The sequence below is a fragment of the Syngnathus typhle genome, linkage group LG8, assembly GCF_033458585.1.
Source record: "Syngnathus typhle isolate RoL2023-S1 ecotype Sweden linkage group LG8, RoL_Styp_1.0, whole genome shotgun sequence".
Taxonomy (NCBI): Eukaryota; Metazoa; Chordata; class Actinopteri; order Syngnathiformes; family Syngnathidae; genus Syngnathus; species Syngnathus typhle.
The window spans coordinates 6680693-6701818 of NC_083745.1; the positions used below are offsets into that span (position 1 = coordinate 6680693).

The 21126-nt window shown below is 45.2% G+C and overlaps 1 protein-coding gene across 1 annotated transcript in view; it reads right to left on the reverse strand.

Moving 5' to 3' along the window:
• slit1a (slit homolog 1a (Drosophila)) overlaps nucleotides 1-21126 on the reverse strand; it is a 68101-nt gene that overhangs the window by 2275 nt on the left and 44700 nt on the right. The window contains exons 10-36 of the mRNA XM_061285705.1: nucleotides 17195-17266; nucleotides 15154-15225; nucleotides 14974-15045; nucleotides 14638-14781; nucleotides 14313-14476; nucleotides 13997-14020; nucleotides 11739-11883; nucleotides 11310-11384; nucleotides 11090-11233; nucleotides 10776-10919; nucleotides 10540-10706; nucleotides 9807-9939; nucleotides 8477-8545; nucleotides 8334-8405; nucleotides 8183-8254; nucleotides 5329-5400; nucleotides 3726-3889; nucleotides 3496-3620; nucleotides 3323-3420; nucleotides 3045-3184; nucleotides 2877-2970; nucleotides 2652-2789; nucleotides 2340-2568; nucleotides 2127-2257; nucleotides 1896-2050; nucleotides 778-1066; nucleotides 493-704 (exon numbers count right to left, since the gene is read on the reverse strand). Of these exons, the coding sequence (XP_061141689.1) occupies nucleotides 493-704; nucleotides 778-1066; nucleotides 1896-2050; nucleotides 2127-2257; nucleotides 2340-2568; nucleotides 2652-2789; nucleotides 2877-2970; nucleotides 3045-3184; nucleotides 3323-3420; nucleotides 3496-3620; nucleotides 3726-3889; nucleotides 5329-5400; nucleotides 8183-8254; nucleotides 8334-8405; nucleotides 8477-8545; nucleotides 9807-9939; nucleotides 10540-10706; nucleotides 10776-10919; nucleotides 11090-11233; nucleotides 11310-11384; nucleotides 11739-11883; nucleotides 13997-14020; nucleotides 14313-14476; nucleotides 14638-14781; nucleotides 14974-15045; nucleotides 15154-15225; nucleotides 17195-17266 (3416 nt within the window). The remainder of the gene's footprint in view (nucleotides 1-492; nucleotides 705-777; nucleotides 1067-1895; nucleotides 2051-2126; nucleotides 2258-2339; nucleotides 2569-2651; nucleotides 2790-2876; nucleotides 2971-3044; nucleotides 3185-3322; nucleotides 3421-3495; nucleotides 3621-3725; nucleotides 3890-5328; nucleotides 5401-8182; nucleotides 8255-8333; nucleotides 8406-8476; nucleotides 8546-9806; nucleotides 9940-10539; nucleotides 10707-10775; nucleotides 10920-11089; nucleotides 11234-11309; nucleotides 11385-11738; nucleotides 11884-13996; nucleotides 14021-14312; nucleotides 14477-14637; nucleotides 14782-14973; nucleotides 15046-15153; nucleotides 15226-17194; nucleotides 17267-21126) is intronic.

A 21126-nucleotide genomic window follows, 5' to 3' on the forward strand; every position in this document is an offset into this window, starting at 1 on the left:
CGTGGTCAAAAAACCAGCAGAGACAGAGATATTAGTCATGCATGCATTGAGATGAGGGAGACGCAAGCCAACACTTGGAAACAAAAACATAACCTGGTTATGAAAAGTCTACACACCCTTGTTCAAATGTCATTAAATTGTGGAATATATTAACCTTTTTCAACCATTAAACAACCCTCTGAGGATTTGGCTATGTTCAGTAGAACATCCAAACTCTTGTTAAATGGGAGTCAGCAAACATTATTTAAAGTGCTTTTTATTTACCCGAAATAAAGTTCAGACCTCCTTAGCAGGATTATCCTATCATTCGTTTTGCTATAGAAGCTTGAAAGGCTTTGTGGTTACACTCACCGCTATTCTGAACTGTTCATAATTCCCTTCACCTTTACTAAGGCCTCAGTTCCGATCATCGCAAAAAACAGGCATTTGAACAGGGGTGTGTAGACTTTTTATATCCACTGGAACTACTCATGAATAAGTAGGGTGTCAAACCTGCATCACAGAGATCCCCGGTGTAGCCATTCTCGCAGTGACAATAGGCGTCTCCCGTCTCGGAAATCTGGCAGCGGCCATGTTTGCAGTTAAGCCGGCGGCAGGGGTTGAACAGTTCCCCTTGTTGGTTGCACAACGCACCGCGGTAGCCCTCGCTACATTCGCAGCGGTATGACTCGCTGTCCAGCGGGATACACCGGCCGTGGACACATCTAAAAACACATATCGTCCCTTTTAATGTAGGGCACAAACTCAGCATTTATGGCTGTGCTGTGGTTAACATACTTGCTGCCTTGACAGGGGTTGGCAGCCGGGAGGTCGCACTGTGGTCCAACCCAGCCCGGCCGGCAGTGGCACACGGGCCCCTGGAGGCCGTCGGGCTGGCAGATGCCGTGCACGCAGTAAATCTTCTTGCAGGGCTCGCAGCCCGGCACCACACCGGGCTTCATCTGGGTCTTGGTGAAGTCTTGTAACTCGTTGTTGATGTACAGATTCTGGATGCAGCCGTGGAAACTAGAGCTGTTCTGGATCTGCCACAGACGGAAGGCGCCTGGGTGCACGCCGACCGGCATCCCTGGGGGAGGTCACAAGTTGTTTAGAAGAGTGACGCTCACCAAGTAGCAGCACAAACAGACAGTTAACGCAGGGAAGGTAGGAGTGAAATGGAGGAAAGGCTTTTCAAGCATGTGTCTCCTACGGTGCCTTTTTGAGAATTATATACAGAGTGGGATCAGTGACTCTAATTTTATCAAGATATCGGCCGTCATATGACCGATTTTTTGCTTCCATGCTGTCAATTCAATACACTTTACAATATGCAACTCTGTGAATGGATATTGGCATGTATGCACCGCAAGACACAGCGTCCTTGAAGGGAAGCGAAGGAGTTTAAATGAAACGTCTCCTGTTATGATTTTGAATTCCATCAACACACAAAACAATTTGCAGCCACTAATCCTGGTAATCCATTCAGTGGTTACCTGGCAACAACTCACAATATCACAAGTTTTTTCCATGGTGGTGATATACTTCAGTTGTATTTTACTATTAAGTTCATTTTTTTAACATTTTACTCGAATTGAACCACTTAAGTATTATTTAAGTGCAGTGTTCATTTTAAACTGTGTAAAATGTTTTGAGGACAACAATATAGAATTCACTTTTTAGAAATAAATTAAATTAAATTTAATTTAATTATTGATGTTATTATTCACCTCACAAGAAAATCAACTTGTGGTCTACTTTGAGGTTTGCTAGCAGTCATGAGTGGCTTAGTTATGGTCAATGACGGGGAGAGGGGGGGGGGTTTGGTTGGCGTGGTGGTGGAGGGAGGTGATTGACAGTAGTGTAGTAGTTAAGAGTGCCTGAAGAGGAGGAAGGTGTGTTCTGGAGAGGGCCCCTACCCCCCACGTATAGTGGAGCCTCTCCGTTAAGGGGCCGCACCGCCCCGAAGCTGTCCATGGTGGTGGGGAGGCCCCCGTCAATGGACAGGTTCACCATCTGGTCCAATGTGACCAGCTCCACCGTGTGGAACTGACCGTCGTTGATGGTCTCGGCACTGGCGGGAGCGAAGGAGCAAATATCAGAACTGAAGTGATCGTCAAGGACGTGGGGATGCAGTGAGAGTGGCTGACCTGTAGATGGCATGGCCGGGCTGGCTGCCAGGGTCATAGCTGACCTTTACGTGACCTTGGTACAGCTCCACCGCAATGTGATCATTGTCGCCGTTGTACAAGAGGATGCCATTGTCCTCTGCCGTGGAAACCTGCGGACACAGCAAGATATGGATTGATTAAAAGAAAGTCAGTGTGAGAATCAAGTAGAAGGTGAAGCATGACGGCGGGTACCTGTAGAGTGATGTTGGCCTGCGGCCAGTTCTTGAGGTCGGAGAGAAGCAGGTAGGAGTCTCTGTCCACAAAGTTGACGCTGACTAGTTTCTCGCAACGCCGTCCGCCAAACTCCGGGGGGCATTGGCAGAGGGCGCGGCCGCCCCGCTCCACACAGGGGGCGTCGTTCTGACAGTCGGCCAGCTCGCACAGGGATAACGGCGAAGGAGGAACCTCACACAGCTGACCGCTGTGCGCATAGTAGAAAGTAGGAAGGATCATGTTATATATATGTAGTTGATGTAATATTTCTTATAGTGTGTGTGTGCTCACCTGTAGCCTTCCTCACACTGACAGGTGTATCCGTTCAGTTCGTCCACACACTGGGCTTCATTCTGACAGCGATGCTCCTGGCAATCGTCGTAGTCCACTCTGCAGTCGTCACCCACGTAACCAGGAGCGCACACGCACCTGACACGCACAAATGTTACAAGTGAGTCTGGTGTGTCCATATTGTGTTTATGTTCTGATTTTTTTGTTTTTTTTTAAACCGCTGACTTGGGCCCGGAGGAAGTGATGAGGCAGGTAGACTGATGTTGGCAGGGGCTTCGTCCTGGGGCGCACACGTCCTCCATTTCCTCACACATCTCCCCTGCACACACATCACTTCCAAGATTACAAACGGCAACATGAAGCTGTGCCGTGCCGGACATGCGTGGTTGTCACCTGTGTAGTAGGGTGGACAAAAACAAGTGTAGTTGTTGACTCCGTCCATGCAGGTGGCGCCGTTCTCACAGTCATTGTCCTCGCAGTCGTCAACATTGGTCTGGCAGGTGGGGCCCTCGAAACCCAGCGGACATGTGCAGCTGCAACACACACACACACACACACACACACACACACACACACACACACACACACGTCTTTTCTGTAGTATCATGGGAAACAGCAATCCAAATCTGTCCATTCAGCTTTGGATGTTCGATCTTGAGATTCTCCCCCACCTGTACTGTCCCTCGACTTCCTCATCCACTTGGCATCGGCCTCCGTTGGCACAAGGGTTGTTCACGCATGCGTTTAGAGCTGTCTCGCAGTTCTTGCCCTGAGATGACAGTTCACCTTCATATCAGTAAGATGTCGACGTCTCTGTGAGGCGTGCGCATGGAACAAGACTGACCTTGAATCCCGGAGCACAGTTGCACCTGTAGATGTCGACTGCGTCGCTATGACACACGCCTTGGTTTTGACATGGGCTGGACAGACACGGGTTACACTTGGCCAGCACTGTTGTGTCCACCTCACCTGCATAGATAGATGAAACATATGGGGCAATAATAATAATAAATAACCATAATGACAAATGCCAAACTATAATAACCACGATATGTATACGTATATATCGCTTACCCGTGCATTCAAACTTCTTTGCTGGTGTGGTGAGCAGAAGTTTCCCCTCCAGACCACGTGGACCAGCGCAGCGGGCGATGCCGGGCTCTTTGTATCCAGTCTTGACCCAGTCCGACAACCAGCGCAGGCGGCAGTCGCAGTATAGTGGATTGGCGCCGATTGCTCTGATGAAATACAATAAAAACAATTTCTCAGTAAGATCAAATTTCTTCATGACGTCTGCAAAAAGTGTTAATGTGAGGAATTGGGCAATATGTAGGGTTGTGACCTTCACTTTTGACAATTTATGTGCCACCAATGTGTGCTGTTTTATTTATACTAAGGCATTTTCATTGGCTTTTAATATCACATTGTAAGATTAAAAATATCCCACCACAGTCTGACTATATAAAAAAGAAAAGAAATTAACTTCTTATTTGATCCCAAATTTCTTTTAAAATGTCTCCGAACTATTTGTAGAATATTTTACTACGTTTTGCACCTTGCAGTGTAGTTCTCTCTACAACCAGCTAGTGTCTCTCTAGACCTTCAAGTCATTTGGGGGCCCCAAGTCAAACCCAGTCATCATTTTACAGTAAAAGTTGTGAATATTAAGTGTAATTTAAAAAACCTACTTTTTTTGCATGAACTTGATGAAATCCTTAAAATTATTTTTGGAAGATTATGTAACGACTGAGTCCTCTCAACACTTGTATGGTAATCGATGAGAACATTAATTTGCATTTAATATGGTTTCAACCAATCGCAATTTACTGTTATACTCATTCATTGCCATCGTGAAAAGATCGCAAAAACGGTTTTACTCCTGAGTCCTGTCCATACATGAAGATAAAGCTGCATTATGAGGAATATTATCAGTATTTTTTGCAGAAATAAAATGTAAACTTTATTAATAAGTCTTTACGAGATATTTAGGGGCTCTATGCTTGCCGTACAAGTACAAATGTTGGGGAACAAAAGACATGGAGAGAGTATTTATCCTCCATGCTGCACCGTCAACGGGGGACCACGAGATGCTCTTAAGCGCTTGCGTCATTGTCGGATCAATGCCAACTCTGTCTTCACGCTCCTGAATCGATGCACTTCCATTATGGCGGCACAGAGGCTCATCTTTCAGGCAGCGCCAATAGCTGACACCTGACATCTGCAAACATGGATGCCACTTGAGCGGGAGCAAAGATCAATGGCCCGCCCTCCGTTTTTCCTGGATGCTTCAAAATGTCCCCCCCTCTACCCCTTCGCAATGCCTTTCGTCCTGATAAGTCTATTGATCAGACTTGAGACATGCAAGAGAAAGTGCAGACATAAATAAAAACACAGATCTATGCAGACCATCTGAGCGTGTGTGTTTTTTTGGAGATAGAGATGGGACAGTGGAGGGCTCTGTGTCAAGCTTAACCACAGTCAGCCTAATTAGAGTGAAGGGAGGGAGGTCGGGCCCACCAAAGAGGACTACAGACCGGCCACTGTCTGCCACACTGCTGCCTGAAAGCATGTGGATGTATGTTGGACCGCGTGTGTGCAGATGGTATACGATAAGATATTGAATAAAGCACGTGTGTGTGTGTGTGGTTGTGTGTGTCTGTGTGTGTGCGATGCTCACAAGTGGGAAAGAGAGGACACGTCACTGAAGATGCCATCAGGAAGCTCGGAGATTTCGTTGCCATGGAGAGACCTTAAAAGCAGAAATAATAATTAAATAAAATATATTATGTATATATACTGTATAATTGACTCATTTGGAAGCTGGTTAAAACTGATCAAATATAATACGATATTTTTATTTTACTTTTGTGTATGGGAAAAATAAATCATGTAAGTTTCTCCTGTAAAACAAATTGGTGCATCCTCAGACTTCCTTCCAACAATACCAGTCAGGGCAAAGTCACTGGCACAGCTGAACTAAAAACAATGAAAGTGTCTTGAGACAATTTAGCGGACTGAATGTGGAGTGGCCAGCAAGCGGCGGGCAGGCGGGCGGACACGTGTGCCAGCCAGCAGTGTGCCAACCTGGCAGAGCGCTCATGGGAGCAGGCAGCCAGGGAGTCTCCGGGAAGCAACCTGATCCGCTCTCGTAATGACATCCTCTCTTTGTCTAGTGTGCAGCTGTGCATCATGAAATCACATTTTCATGGCTAGCGTGTACTGACTGGATCAGGATTTCATGCATCATGTAAGGGGGTGGGGTGGGGGGTTCAGCTTTATGTTGTACCTGCACTCCTTTAACTATTCTTAATTTTTGACATGATTCAGACTGCGCATACACAAGTTTGCTAGATATTATTATTATTTTTTGTTTTTTCCCTCTCACCCCAGCATGTGTCTTGGCCTCCCCCCACTCATCATCCCCCACTCCGAATACCCAGCAGGCCAATTAGCAGTTTATTAATGGGGAGCTAAAAACCACAAACTTCATACACACACGTGGAATCTCACTCGGAGCAAAACCGCAGCGCCCGCGCCAGGTTCGGGCCGAGTGTTCCGTTTGAAGCGTTAATGATGCTTCTCGTCTTTACTGCGGCGTAAAGCCAGAGGTGCGCTTGGTGGAGGCATTGGTACCTCCGGGTGAGAAACTATCCCGTTCTCACTTAACGCTCCAAACTTGGAACCGTCAAATTGAGGCTTAAAGTCGAAACCCATTAATTGGAGCTCGTTGGCACTTTAGTTTTGTGGGCAAGGGATATTTAGTAGGAGGCACTAGAGTAAAACAACATCACTTTTACTCTGGTTAATTAATAAAACAGGGTCAAATGCCAGCGTTTTAGTTTAAAGTCAGCATCAAAACACAAAAATTCTATTTGGAAATGTAGATAGACATGGTTTGTGTTAATAGAGATCTGAGAGTTGTGTGTGTCGACAGGGGATGGGGAGGGGTTCACATGGCGTCACCCAGGCAGTCTCGTAGAAGCGGGCCTGGCGTGAGTGAGTAAGAGCAGAAATAACGGGTGGCGCTTCATTAGGGATCAAAGCGGCGCTTGCAAGGCAAGCGAGGCAACATCAAGCTAATGACGGCCGAACTTCGCTCTCATTGGGTGCTAAAAGACCTCTCACGTTTTGTGTGGAGTAATGATGGGGGGCTTCAGTCACATCCCACCGTAAAATGCTTTGTTGTCACTAGTAAATTTTTTCTTTTTTAAAGCGTGCCTGCTATGAGCACACATGGGAGGGTGATGCGTCTACATCAGGTTGGTCAAACTACAGTCAGCGGACCATTTGCGGCCAGCTCTTTGTTTTGTAGCCGTCTGCAGCGTATACTGAAAATAACATGGGTGTGATGCCCGTGACTACTACCAATACAAAAATAGAAATATATCAGCTTGAGATAGAGATACGATTTCTACATGTGCAAAGATGTAAAAATTAACGTTTACAACTAAAGTGTAAATCTACGCTCAACCACTAGACGGCAGCCCAATTAATACATTTGAGACAAATTTGAAAAGACAGACTATCCATCGCTCTTGAGCTTGCTCAATATCTTGTGTTTCAAAGTGTTTGTATTATTTTAAAAGTGTATTTAAGGACCTTTAAAAATAAATGCCCTAAATCCTATAATAACATACCTTTAAAGATAGAATTTCTAAATCACAGATTTCACTTTTTGCAGCGGTGGTCTGGAGCATTACTGTAATTCCGATTCCGCAAATTTTTATCTTCACTTATGCATTAGTTCTAGGGCATTTAAGAAAATAAAGGTGAAGAATGCTGAAGTGGTCTTACAGTCTGTGTTTTTCTTCTGTATGGAGCAGTCAAAGAAAAAAAGTTTGGACACCTCTGGTCTACGCACGCACGCGAGTCTCCAATGTGTCTGGGGCCGTAGATTTGAGTTGGAATGCGAGGCAACGGCTCCGAAATCTCGCTTGAGTTTCATCATCTAAGTGTTGCACACGTTTATATTCAACATCTCAGTTACTGAGCAGAGCGATTCCTCCCCATTTGGAGCCCACGGTCAGCGAGAGGGCACAATCAAAGGCTCGCAGGCACCGTCAATGCCATTACGGCTAGCGCGGGTGAACATTCTCGGGTAATCAGTGTCATGGTGATTGTGCACAGCGGCCCTGGCGAGGTGTGGGCCGCGCATGCCGAACGCTGAGGTTGCCACTTATGCAGAGAAAATAGGTCAGAGTTTGTGTGCGTGTATTCATAAGCTGTCATAACTATTTAGACGACGTACTTCTCCGGAGTTTATCAAAGATTCTCGACATCTGCTGGCCCCCTCTTGTCAAATATTCTTTTTAACCACTCATTTAGACTGATTGCAAAAGTTCTCAAAATAACTTTCTTGGTCTATTTTGCGCTTTTTTTTCTTTTCTTGTTTTTGTCTTTGAGTTACTGTACTCAATTTCCTTACTCTCCGCATTTCTGTATTTCATCTTTGGCGAGTCAAGTATTTGTTTGAAGCGGCATTTTGCGTAAAAGGTTTTTGAACCATTGCAAGAAATCATTTGGGAACTCACAGTAGCCGGAGGGAGTGCAGTCCACTAAAGGCCATTTTGGGAATGCAGCGTAAGGCGTTGTAGCTCAAGATTCTGCAACATTAAAAAAAACTACGTTAATTTGTCTGTTTCGAGAGAATAGATGCAGAATGTGAGGCCCATCAGAACTCACAAGGTGGTGAGTTGGCTCATGTTGGCGAAAGAAGAGTTGGTCAGAGAACTGATCTTGTTGTTGCTCAGATCCCTAAAGAAAAAAATCAAACGGGTTTATTTCATGTTATTGCTTGTGGAGATCAGATAAAGACGGAGACTTACACCAGCTGAAGGAACTTAAAGGAGGACAGCTCCTTTGGTAGCACGCTGAATTGGTTTCCATCCAGATACCTGGAGAAAAAAGACACTCATTCCAACCTCTGTACAGTGCATAATTTAAGGCTGCATGTACTAAAGAGAGAAATAATCCTGTCCGTAGTTTACTATCACTATTATTCCTTGGCGGTCAAAGCTATATTTCCATCAAGTTGCGAAGAAATATCTTGCTTTTGTTGGAACGGTGAAGTCGGCGCAGCTGCTCGAGAGTGGAAGTCTTGCCGCGTGAGGGATTAGCAGTGTTTAAAGAAAAGAGGCTGAGAATGTGATGAGTTGATGTTGACACTCTTTTGAAGGGTCTCGAACCAAGAATGCAAATAGACCAAACGTGTTGCATTCAGGGACAACAGCTGTACTGTACAATACAGCTTCTCAAATATCCGCCCGCCATACCTGTCGATTCCAATAAGTACAACACAGACTAAAGATGCATGAACACTAAAGTTCCTTGACCTCTTGAGAAAGACACACACTCCTATGCTTGTGTGTTCTCTTGAAGCCCACCACGGTTGTCATCCTGCCTGCGAGGATGCAGACATTGCCAAAGCAAAGTGTTAGCAGAAGGCTGCCACCCTGACAAATGGCCTGAGAGGAGCTGCGGGGGCCTTTCGCCTGCTTTTGTTGATTGTATTCAAGAGTTGGTGGGCTGGAGAAGGCGGTGAGTGGTGGGGGGGGCAATGGTTAGTTAGGGGCTTTGGACTGCGGGGTAATGAGAGGTAATGATGGTGCGCAGGACACTTTGGATAATGACGGTGTGGCGAGTGCTCCAGATGACTACATGAAAGGCCAGAACGGAGAGGCCCACCTGGTCACACCTGCTGGGACAATGACAGGCCTCAAGGCTTGCACTGCATGAGTGTGTGTGTGTGCGAACTACTCACAGCAGTATTGGAAAGTTCCACTCCCTCCCCTTTCCATTGAAAAGTGCTCATTAAAATGTCCTTTTGCTCCCCTTTGCTCCCGTGGACAGGCTTTTGGCCCTGACACAAGTATGCACACACACACATGCACGCACACACTGATCCTTGGCCACAAGTAAAAGAGTGACATCAGTGCAAGCCTCGAGGGCTGCAGTGAAGCTCACAAGAAGAATGTCTGCGAGAACAACTGCAGGGCTTCTTGGCCTCCAAAATGGTGAGGTGTGTTTTCTTTCTTAAAATCAGCTGTGATAGGCGCCATTTCGTTGCCAACAGTTTGTCCCAATACTTTTCTGTCCGTGTTGCGTATATTAGCTTGCTCCTCAACGCCACACAACTGTTACGATGGAGGCACTTACAGTTCAGTCACATTTCTGGGGATTCCTTTAGGCAGTGTGCGGAGGTGCTTGTTACTGCAGCGAACCACCGTCTCCAGGCATGTGCACTCGCTGGGGCACTGAGGTCTGGGCACACAGCTTGAGTCTTCGTGGCCTAAGGATAGAGAGGAAATTGGGGGAGATGTCTCACGTAGGAAAAAAAAAAAGGTGCTGTGGTATGACAGAGTGTGGGAGTGATGTAGATTACGGCCTGCGTTGGAGCTGTCAGAGTGCGAAGAGAAAGTGTTGAAAGAATGAAAAGTTTAAAGGCGAGACAAAGCACAAATAACACAATCTCTCAAAGTGACAGTGGGCTACTGAGACTGAGAAAAGATAGGAAGTCTAGCGGGAAAGAGATAAAGGAGTCTGAGTAATATAATATTGACTATCCTGGACAAAGAATGGAAGCTGGCCCGAGGCCTGTAGACAAGTCTAACATTAATTCAGCGGCAAATAAGCTGACTGGTCAATAAACCAAAGCGCTCAATAACTCCACTCAGCCTGATATCGACAAGCAGCTTAGGAAGTGCTGAGCTGCAATCTATTCCGTAAACAAAGAGCTGGACAATAGCGCTCATTATTGCAAATGATCACTGGCAGTTTCACTCATAATGTTTGGAGTTGAAAGGCTGAAGTTTTCTGAACTTTCTCAAGAACGATAATCTTGACAAAGTTTGAGGAAGGTGGACAACGACAAATGATGGTGATACTTTACCTTCCTCGCAACGGAAATCGGGCAGCGCTACATCCTGCAAGGGGATCTCCTTGAGGAATGCCGGACGCTGGCAGCGAGGGTTCCCCGTGACGATCTTCTTGCTCCTCAGCCAGTCTCCCAGCCAAGACAGCCGGCAGTCGCAGTTGAAGGAGTTAGCCAGAAGGTTCCTGCCGTAAGAATAGCGTGTAAGGAGGCGTGGAAAGGAGCAATGTATGATTGTAGAAGTGAGGCCTCACAGGGTGGAGAGGGTCTGCAGGGTATCGAAGGCTCCAGGCGTGATGGTGGTCAACTGGTTGTCGTAGAGAGACAGCAGACGCACGTTGTGGAGGCCGGTGAAACTGTCGTTGTGGATACAGCTGATCTTGTTGTTCCTCAGCATTCTGTGGCAAAAAGAGAAGCATTCGATGAAATATTTTATATAATATATAAATATAATACGTTTTTGAAGGGTCGACACATAGCTTGAAGAGAGCACGCTTGACCTCTTATTTGAAGAACTTTAAGTTTGTTTAAATAAGTTTAAATGTGCTTAAAGTCATACGTGACTTACAGCATGCGCAGCCCTTCCAGGCCACGGAACATCTCACTCCGGACCGTGTCAATCTGATTGGCTGTGAGGTGAAGCTCGTTGACGGACGAGGCGCCTTCGAAAGCGCCGTCTTCAATCTCTGTGATTTTGTTATTGCTCAGGTTGCTGTAGAGAGCAAACAGAAGATTAGGAAAAACGTTGAAGTGAGGATAGAAATCTCAACGTTAAATTATAGACTTACATTTTCTTGAGCTGGGTAAGGCTCTTGAACATGCCGGTGGCCTCCAGAGTGGTGATGTCATTGTTGTTGAGGCGCCTGGACACAAGGATTGAAATGTCATAGAAAATGTTTTTACATATACAGACACATATTTGTATTTTTGTAATACCACAATTTAAATACAAAATAAAACAAGATGTACCTTTTTTGATACATTTTCTTTGTTTGGTTTTAATTGGTCAAGTGGGAGCAAAGACAAAATTTCTTTTAATTTTAAATTTATATTGACTTTTTTATTGAAATTTATTGAATGATACATAAGGTGCCGATGATTATAAAACGCAATCAATTTAGTAAGAAATTAAAGAATTTTAAGTGTGCCTTATAGTCCAAAAAATATGATAAAGTGACCCCCCCTTAGTCGCCATTTATTTTAAACACGCCACTTACAGCTCAGTGGTGGATGACGGGATGTGCTCAGGGATCTTGGTGAGCTTCAGGTTGGAGCAGTCCACCACATTAGACTCGCAGCGGCACTTGGGAGGACACACCGGATCGCTGTTGCAGGCGTTATTCAGTCGGGCATCCTCGGCACCTGACGGCAGGAAGGAAACACAAGTCGTCACGCAGCCCCTTTCACGATACATCCGCACATGAAATCTCCCACACCACGAGTCACGCATCCCCGCCATTTCTGCAGTTTGTCCCTAACTTGCTGTTGAACTTAAGTGCCTGCTGCTGAAGCGCTTCTGCCGTTCATGAATGGGAGGGGGGGGGGGGTATTTTAGAGAGGTGAGCAGTGGGCCGAAAAGGAACAGTCGACGGAGATAAGGACGGCAAAGAGGATCGAGACAGTCAGCTTCAGTGGAGCAGAGTACCCAAGAGGACTCGGAAAGTCAGGTGGAGACGGATGAGCGATGAGAGGTGTGGCGAGACATTGGTCCCAATCAAAGGTCAGAACTGTGAGTACTTTTGTCACCTCTGGTCCTGCTAGAAGACGTTCATGGATGAGACAGGTTGACAGGGGATTGCGAGACGTTTCCCTGCACTTTCTCTCTGTCTATGAATAGATGTTACGTGCCAAAAAGTGCGCTGCCAGATACATCGGGACTGCTCAATAATGCAACAGCTCCGGGAGCCACTTAGAAAAGTGTGTGTCTCCGTGTGTGTGTGTGCATATGTTCCATTTAGAGGGAACAGCCTAGTGTTTTCTGTTAGAATAACATTTTCTGTCCCTTTCCCCTCTTGCATGCTTCACAGCGGTGCACCTCTCTGCCTCTGTGAAGTTTGCGCATTACGTCACCGGGACAACGAGGGCCACCCAGACCACACTCGCAAGCAGGAAAACCTCAAGGAAGAAGCAAGAGGGGAATCGAAAAGTCGAGCAACAAGAATGTGGCCAAATAACGGGACGTCATCCGAAACCATTGCGTAACCGCAAAGCCTCATTGTTGACTTTATTAGAGATTGGTGAGTGGATTGCATTCGCAGAAATAACTTCCTTTGGACACAGTAAAACAGATCATTAAGGAACTTTCCCTCGGCCAGACAACAGGAACATTTCCTGCCGGAGAGGAAGCAATGAAAGGTCGAGCGTGCTCTAAGCTTTGATCGCGATGACGCCAAGCAGTCCCCGAGGGAGATTTGTGAGTCATCATCATTAGTATCGATAAGTACATGGTGGCCACACTTTTACTGCATGGAACCCGGAGAGGACCAAACACATCATCTGAGATGTTTCCCTTTGAAAACGGCACAAAATGACTCATCATTGAAGAGCTCTTTAATTAACTGCTGCTGGATTCTATGTAGACAAAAGTATTGGGACACACGGTCGTTTCTCAAGGAAGTTCTGGAATGTCTGGGAATTATCGGTCATGCGTTTTGTTGAGAAGGCCTAGTTTACAGTCTTTAGGTCTTTGAGGTTTGTCCACATCAAACTCATTGGACCATGTTATTGCAGAACTTTTCCAGTCATGCTGGAAATGAAAAGGTTCTTTGCCTAACTTTTCCAGCAGCAGTGGCAGCATGGGACGGTCCAAAATGTCTAGGAAAGATGAAGATTTAAGATATGAGGGAACCTGACAGCTTTACAGCAAAAGAAAGTGTGTCCTGGTACTTTAGTCCACGTATTATTTTATTTTGAATTATATCTGCTGGAAATTTAGCTTAATTCTACATTGTGCATCACAATTGGTCTCTAACCCAGAGTTATTGCAACTTAGGACACCCAAACACATTTTAATTTACACACGAGCAAGTCAAGACGATGAATCACAATGAATCATTGATCTTGCAAGATATTTGCTTGGAAGTCCCCTTGCTAAGAGGTCGGGAAAAATCCGCTCATAGGAAGCACGGTCCCCCAATGGGCTTAATTATCTTTCGCATTTACCGTCAGAGAGGACGCACATTCCCTTCCTTATTGAGAGACTTTACAGTGAGCTCATAGCGAGGCAGTCTCTTTACCTTCTGGTTGCATCGAAAAAAAAGTCTCACATTTCACACAAAGATGATTCATGTGCACCCGTTAGTGTCTAAAGGCCACATAACAAAATGTTGTCTTTTGCTTAATATTAAAAATATATTGCACTAACAAGGCAACATTATAAAAAGTTACCTTTTGGGGTTGTTTTTGAAAAAGAAAAAAAAAAGTGGAGAATGAACAGTCAAAGCAAGGAAGACGACAATGGTAGCCATGAACTCACCTGGGATGAAGTACTGCTCCTTGGCTGTGATGGAGAAAAGACAAAGGGGCTGATGTCAGTGGGTGCTCGGAAAGCATAGCTGGGACCCAGTATGCTTCGACAGTCATATATAATACGGAGCTTATATATGACACAATGTATGTGACAACTGAATATGAGATCTCGCTGCAGATGACAATGAGTAAAGTAAGCAGGTACAAGAAAATACAAACAGAACAAATGATAAGACACAAGTATGACTGCAGCAGTATGCTGGCAGATGAAATAATATTTAGATCCCAAAAAAGGGAGAGGCACTTGGAGACCGTCAGCCTACCGGAGCAACGGAATTTCTTGCTTTTGATTTGTCCAATGCGTTTGTTGGCCAGCCGACGGGGGCTGGCGCAGCGGGCGCCGCTGGTCTCGATGGGGTTGGAGCGCAGGTAGTCGGCCAGCCACTTCAAGTTACAGTCGCAGATGAATGGATTCTGGGCCAGGTGGCTGCAGCGAGAAGATAAAAACAGTTTGAGTTTTGGTTCGAAAGTTTTTACTGGAGTATGGACAGATTTACCCTACTTTCTAACACATCATTCCATTCCGTGCTATTCCAAAACCTCCAGAGCGAAAACATTCTATGTGAGCTTTTATATGTTTTCACTCACAGGGTTTGTATAGCTCGCAGTGACGCGAAGGTGCCCTTGGTCAAGATTTGGATCTTGTTGTCATAGAGCGACAGCAGCGAGAGGTTCTGCAGGTCCTGGAAGGTGTTGGCACGGATGCAGTGAATCTTATTGGCGTTCAGCAAACTGTGAGACAAAGATGGGGAAAAAAGAGAAGAGAGTTGAGGAGGGAATCGGGCTTGTCAGATTTTATTTATTTTTTCATTCATTATGCATTCCAGCTGGAGAACGACGCATAGGTACAAGGTTTACTCAAAGGTTAGGACTTCTTCCCTGAGTGGGAGTCTGCCTAATAGGTGTGTGTGTGCTTGTTCTTACAGCAGTTGCAGGGCATAGAGGCCATCAAAGACACCCTTGGGCAGGTCGGTGATCTTATTTCCATACAACACGCTGGGAGATCACAACACAGGCATGATTTAAATGTGGAAAACTGACAAGCCAGATGAAAATTTATGCGGACGCACATGCACAAACACCGTCTCTGGAAGCAGCACTTACAGTGAGTTGAGGGAGCGCAGACCCTGGAAGGCGTCTGGAGCGATTTCCGAGATCTGGTTGTTGCTCAGGTCTCTGTTGATAAAGAACATCAGTCAGTCACTTGGATTGTTGGTGTGGTTTGACAGCACACTCATCTCGGAGTTACACTTGTCAAGTAACACCTGGCGCTTCAAATGAGGAGCTCATAAATGTAATGCCAGAACTTTTGCGCATATTTGAGAAAAGAAAAAAAAATCCCTGCATTTTCTTTCCACATTTACTTGTATTATTTCTGGCCTTTGTTGGGAGTAAGGTTTTACAAAAGCAACAGAATTACAGTAACTGACACGTTTTGTTTTATGCGGCAATGGCAGATATTATTAATCAATTGTCAATCAAATCATGCATGTTACAAAGTCTGTAACACAAGTAACAATGAATACATGGTGTGGAAAAGCTCGACATGATTCTAGCCACCAGCGAGCTCGTGAGCCAGCAAACAGGCTTGGACTATTCATGATGAAAACTAAGTACTAAGTTCTTATATGGGGGGATGAGGAGAGGGGGGGTGGCCCATGTATTACTGTTTGTGGTCCATCAAACTGCAGAGTTATTAAACATGTACATTACAGTTGTTAATAGGATCCACAGGCTTCTTCCCACAGGATAACCACTAATCCTATGTGTGTCTGTGAATGCAGCACTCAATGGAACCAGAGAGAGAGAAAATGAAAATCATCATGTGGTAGCATGTTCATATTTGTTGCGGTTGAAGGGGGGCACTGTTAAATAAGTTGCCATTCATCTAGTTGCCCTGGGCTTGAAAATTTCAATACAGCAGAGGAGCCAACATCTGCTCTGGTGTGTGTCTGTAAACTCAGACACCACTGTGTGTTAGTCTCTTGGATATGAAGATCCACGAGGTCAAAAAGAGGTATAACGCCATAAATACAGCAGCATAGAAACACCGTCAGTATATATTGTATATGCACTATAAGCCTATATTTAACTTGTATAAATCACCTCTCCATATTTTATCCACATCCTCGGAGAGACATAACAAAGACATCTGCAGATGATATCCCATGAAGGTTGCAACATATGATATATAGGTGCTGTCTAAACCGTGTGTGAACTGAGGTAGTCCATCGAGGGCACGCGGCCAGCTGAATCAACGCAGACGCGGAGGGTCAACATAGACATACCGCAAAGCATAGTTGATGCTAAATGCAGACTCAGCAGCCGGTTGTGTCTCATTCGGAAGACCTCATGGAAGACCCTGAATTTTCTGATTGTATAAAGTCAAAATGATTCAGCTTCTCTATTTTCTCCCTAAAGTTAGTGTATCAGGAAGTGCAAACAAAAACCACAGTGAAAAAGGAGCAGAGTGATTTTACTCCACTAGTTAAAAACCTGCATGTAAATATTGATTCATTATAATGGCTGTCGTTTGCAGTCTTTTAGTTTAACTACAACACGAGTTTTCTGAATACAGTACTTGTTTTTGCACCAGAACAAAGAGCGACCAAAGGTTTTTCTCCTGCTCCAGTGGCTGCCGGCCTTAGAAAAGAAACGGCTGGATGTTTAAACAGAAGCAGCCTTCAAGCTGCGTTTAGAAACTCCCTGACCTTCCGCTCTTCTCCGCTTCACTTGCAGCTATGCCGCTCAGGCCCGCTGGCGTTACGGACTGCGGCTGACTGACGGGACAGCTCAACTACCGGCCTGTCACTGTTCTCGCTCCCGCACGCCCACCCGACAGCCAAGCCTCAGCCTTCGTCGTTCCTGACCGGCCACAGTTTATGTTTTGCCCAGGCAGGCGCAACACTCGCCACACGGGGCCCGAGTGGCACTTGCCAGGGGAATACCAGCGAACAGCATTGGAAAGATGAGAGCTGTTATTATGACTGAGTAGCATCTGAGCGCCTGCTGCACACCGCCCTAACTCTGTGAATGTTCTCAGTGAGCAGACAAAATAAACGATTCGTGTTTCGTTGGCAGTGGACAGAGAGGCTCTTGGTGTCAGTCTTAAATGAGTGCGAGCATGTCGTGTTGGTGTACTTACATCCTGCGCAGTTTCTTGTAGGGAGAGAAAGCTCCTGGAGGAATTGTCTTGATCCCATTCTGCTCCAGACGTCTAGAGAGAAATGAAAATACAACTGCTCAACCAAAAATAGACTTCACAGAAAATTGTCCAAAAAAATGTTGAGCGGTTGCACAAAATAAAATCATCTGGATCCAGATATGTTTTGATTGCTTGATACGAGTTTGCACGTCTGCTCAAAAAATTTATCCGGATCCAGATGATTTTATTTCGTGCAATCACTTAATGAAATAAAATTACATAAATTCACCACAGCACATCGACTTTCGGTGTTTTGCTAGTTCACCTCTGAATTCTATGAGAAATGGGAATAAGTCGTAATGTAAGTCTCAAGCTTTAACATTCGAGTTTCAAGCAGTTGCCAGGGTAAAAAAAAAAAAAAGCAATTTACGTCACCACTAAAGTTCAAGCAAGACGAGTCGTTACTTGATCAGACAGCATCATCGAGTCCCAAATCCTAAAATCGGTGACTAAAGTTTGACCCGATTCAAGTCATGTGACTTGCGTCCTCCATTTTGCGGAATTGGTCCGATTCTATTGGAGGAGATCTATCCTCCAGCTGTAATAGGATCAGGCATGTTGGATTCATAACATCCTGAAACCCAATAAACTGTACAAACGAGTGTGCCTCGGAACGAGATCTGTGAGGCCCTTCCAATTACAGTCATATTTCTTCTTGATGAAAGACTTTCCAGCATTTATGATCTTGTATGAAAATCCTGAAAACAATAATGATCCTAGGAAGGTGAAACACGAGCCATTTTAAGTAAAGTCGGTTGAGATTTCGCCACGCAGACAATGAAAACATTGGGTCATTTCAAGGCCTAATCAGTGTCAGATGGTCGCAGGGGAGCAAACAGCACCAGAGGCCATTAGTGAGGGCGTGCATGTCCAAGCCGCTACTTAAGTTGGTCCCGGGGCAATTCCCCTTGGTGTGGCTGGCAGAGGGCTGTTTATCTGCAGGTCAGTTGACAGCTTTTAAAAGTCTCCTTAACAAGGCTTAGTGGGGCCCGGACGGAGCCAGCTGGGGTTCTGTCTGGTTGTCCACCCAGCGAGGCCACTACACAACAGGATACGTGAGGCCAGCGCTATGGGCGCGAGGGTAGCGAAGATCATTAGAAGCTATTTGTCATCATAAGGAACCGGGGATCATTTAAAACCTGCAAATTATTGATGATAGTTGTAACCGCAACCTCTTAAAATAAAGGGCTTGCTCTTAGAGCGAGAACATTTCCACACGATTTAATCATTCAATTACAGACATTTATGATTTATCACATGCCTTTGAGGCTCTGCGTTGCTATGTTTATGGGCCGCATGTTTTTGCGAAACATAAACCGCTGCTGCACAACTTCAGAAAATGTTCAATCTGGAGTCTGCCCCCCCTCGGAGCAAGGCGTTCATCCTCCACATATGGGGCGAACTAGCGGCGCAATTGACATTTTTGGAATGGACATTCTTGCGATTCCAGACCACAGATTCCTGCGGTGGCCGTGCTCTTGCGGTCTGTTTTAGTCTGCTTGTCCCGATGTGTCTGTGATTTTGCCGCAAAGTGACGGCGCTGCGGTTCCTTCGCCCTCACAAAGCGACCGAGCGCTGGGCCAATGTGGCTTTTGTGCTTTTTCTTAGCAACAAGCTCGTCTCGCTGCTCTGACACAGTCACCAAGTGTGGCTCGAGTATTTCTCTTTTTTTTGGGTCGCTCCTTACGAATAAATACGTGCAAGTGACTAAATCCCCCAATCAACAGAGGAGTTGCAGCATCTGAATCCCTCAGTGCAGCCTTCAATCAATGCTTCCCATCCAATCTGTCAGCCTGAGTGCTTGTATGCGTGTCGGTCTGCAAGCTAGTGTCAACACAATCAATGATTTTGATCCTTTTCATTAAAGTCCAAGCATGGCTTTCATTAACGGGGCAGGGGGGTTAGGTACAGCATTTTCTTTCTGAGTTTGAAAGTCATGATAGCTATAAACACCGGCATTCATTAACGGGGGGAGGGGCATAGGTTTGTTGATTTTTTTTCTCTTCATTTTTTTCATACATAATGAATGTGTGTATATATGAGTATCTCATTAGCAAGGCATCATGTTAGCCTCAATACACAGCAGTAAGCCCTCCTGTAATTGAAACTGATTTTATAATGAAGTTCAAGCACAGATGAAACCGGCTGCAGAAAATTACCAAGCCACCAATCACAGCCGACCCTTCCCCTTTATTTTCTCTCGTTCTTCAAACCTATCTGGTTCTCCGGTGATTTGGCCAACTGGAAAGTTCAATGGAGACGGAGAAGAGGATAGCCCAAAAGGTAAGGCTTCCTTGGGAATGATGGAATACGGATGATATAGGAGCGTTTTTCTCCACGGTCTTGTAAAAGATGAATCAGAGTTTATTGGTGGGGTTGTACTTTAGGAGCAATTAGATGTGAAGGGCAGGGGGACCTTTTAAAATGTCTTGCTGACAACGCTACAGTGAATGGGAAAACGAATGTCTCCGCTTTCCTTTATCAGGAATCACTGGCTTACGAATGTCAAATTTAAGATGTTTCAGGAGCTCCTTCAAAGGCCACTTCAATTAAATTCAAGACTTTTGATCATATTTCAAGAGGTCCAAAAGCCCGTTAGAGGGCATACAAAAATGTGGGCCCCCACAACACACCATCCAGTGATTACAGAGAGTTCATACACTCTAATCAATGTTATGAAAAACCACAAAATATTAACATAAATTACCAATGTAAACATAAATTCACAAGACCTACATTGGATGTAATTAAGGAATTGTAAGCAATATTAGTGCAGCTTGCTCACACAAGGAAACTTTCCATTGTCAGAGTGTTGCAACAGGCTGGCAAAACCTAAACAAAAGGGAGAAGTCAAACAATGAAAAGTTATGCCAGAAGACGACTTTGTGGGTGGTCATTCGAGTGTGAACAGCGGATCCAAATTAGGAAATCCAGCACATCAGTGGACTAGAAATGGGTCAGGGTGGTTGGGGGCTTCCATGCTTGCCGGGTATTTATAAACAGACCCCATAGGGACCAGGAGACCTAGAAACTTGGTGTGTCGCCTTCGCATCGCGAATGTCGGCTTCCCCTCTGTTCATAAATCACTGTTTTTCATGAGGCTTTTACAAAGAGGCATTAACCCCCACCATCAAGAGCAAAATCACTACCTTGAAAAGTTAAATCCTTTCAAGCATTCCTGGGAATTACAGCCACCCTGATAGCCGGGGGACTGAAAATAGTTAATGCGCAGACAGATGTTGACACTAGTGTTTGCGTGCGCTTCGCAGCCATCTGAGTTGATAAGAGCTCGCCGTCTCCGCCTATGCTACGAGACGACTTGTCCAAGTGTAAATGGACGCATAACTTTCCAGCACTGGGGGGGACATGCGTACATGCATGTTTTAAATCATTTCAAGTTTGTAAGTGTATACGCAGGCATGTTTATGGAAGCGCATGCACGTTTGAATTGTGCACATGGCAACGAATACCCTGCAGCGCTATGCTTTGGTGCACATTTTGTGGCTTTCTTCACGCTAGAATCCATCACTTTGCTCAAGTCAAGAGCAAAACTCCCAAGGAATAATATAAACAACTTCACTTTTCTGGGGTGCACATGATTAATTCAGGAAAGATAATGCAGGATTCTATATTTATTTCTGTCACTTTTTCGTTTTTCTCACTGGACTGTTTACACCACAAGCTTTGACTGAGACTGTGGTACAGACTGTAGGCAATGACGGTGACCATGACCTTTCCAAAATGGACCTATGGTGTTTTGGTTGGTTAAGTTTGGGCACAAAAAAAACAACAAATTGGCATTGCTGTAAATGTCAAACTGGCTTAAATTAAATACTTTTCAGCAAAGTCAGTTAATGGAAATTTGGACCTGA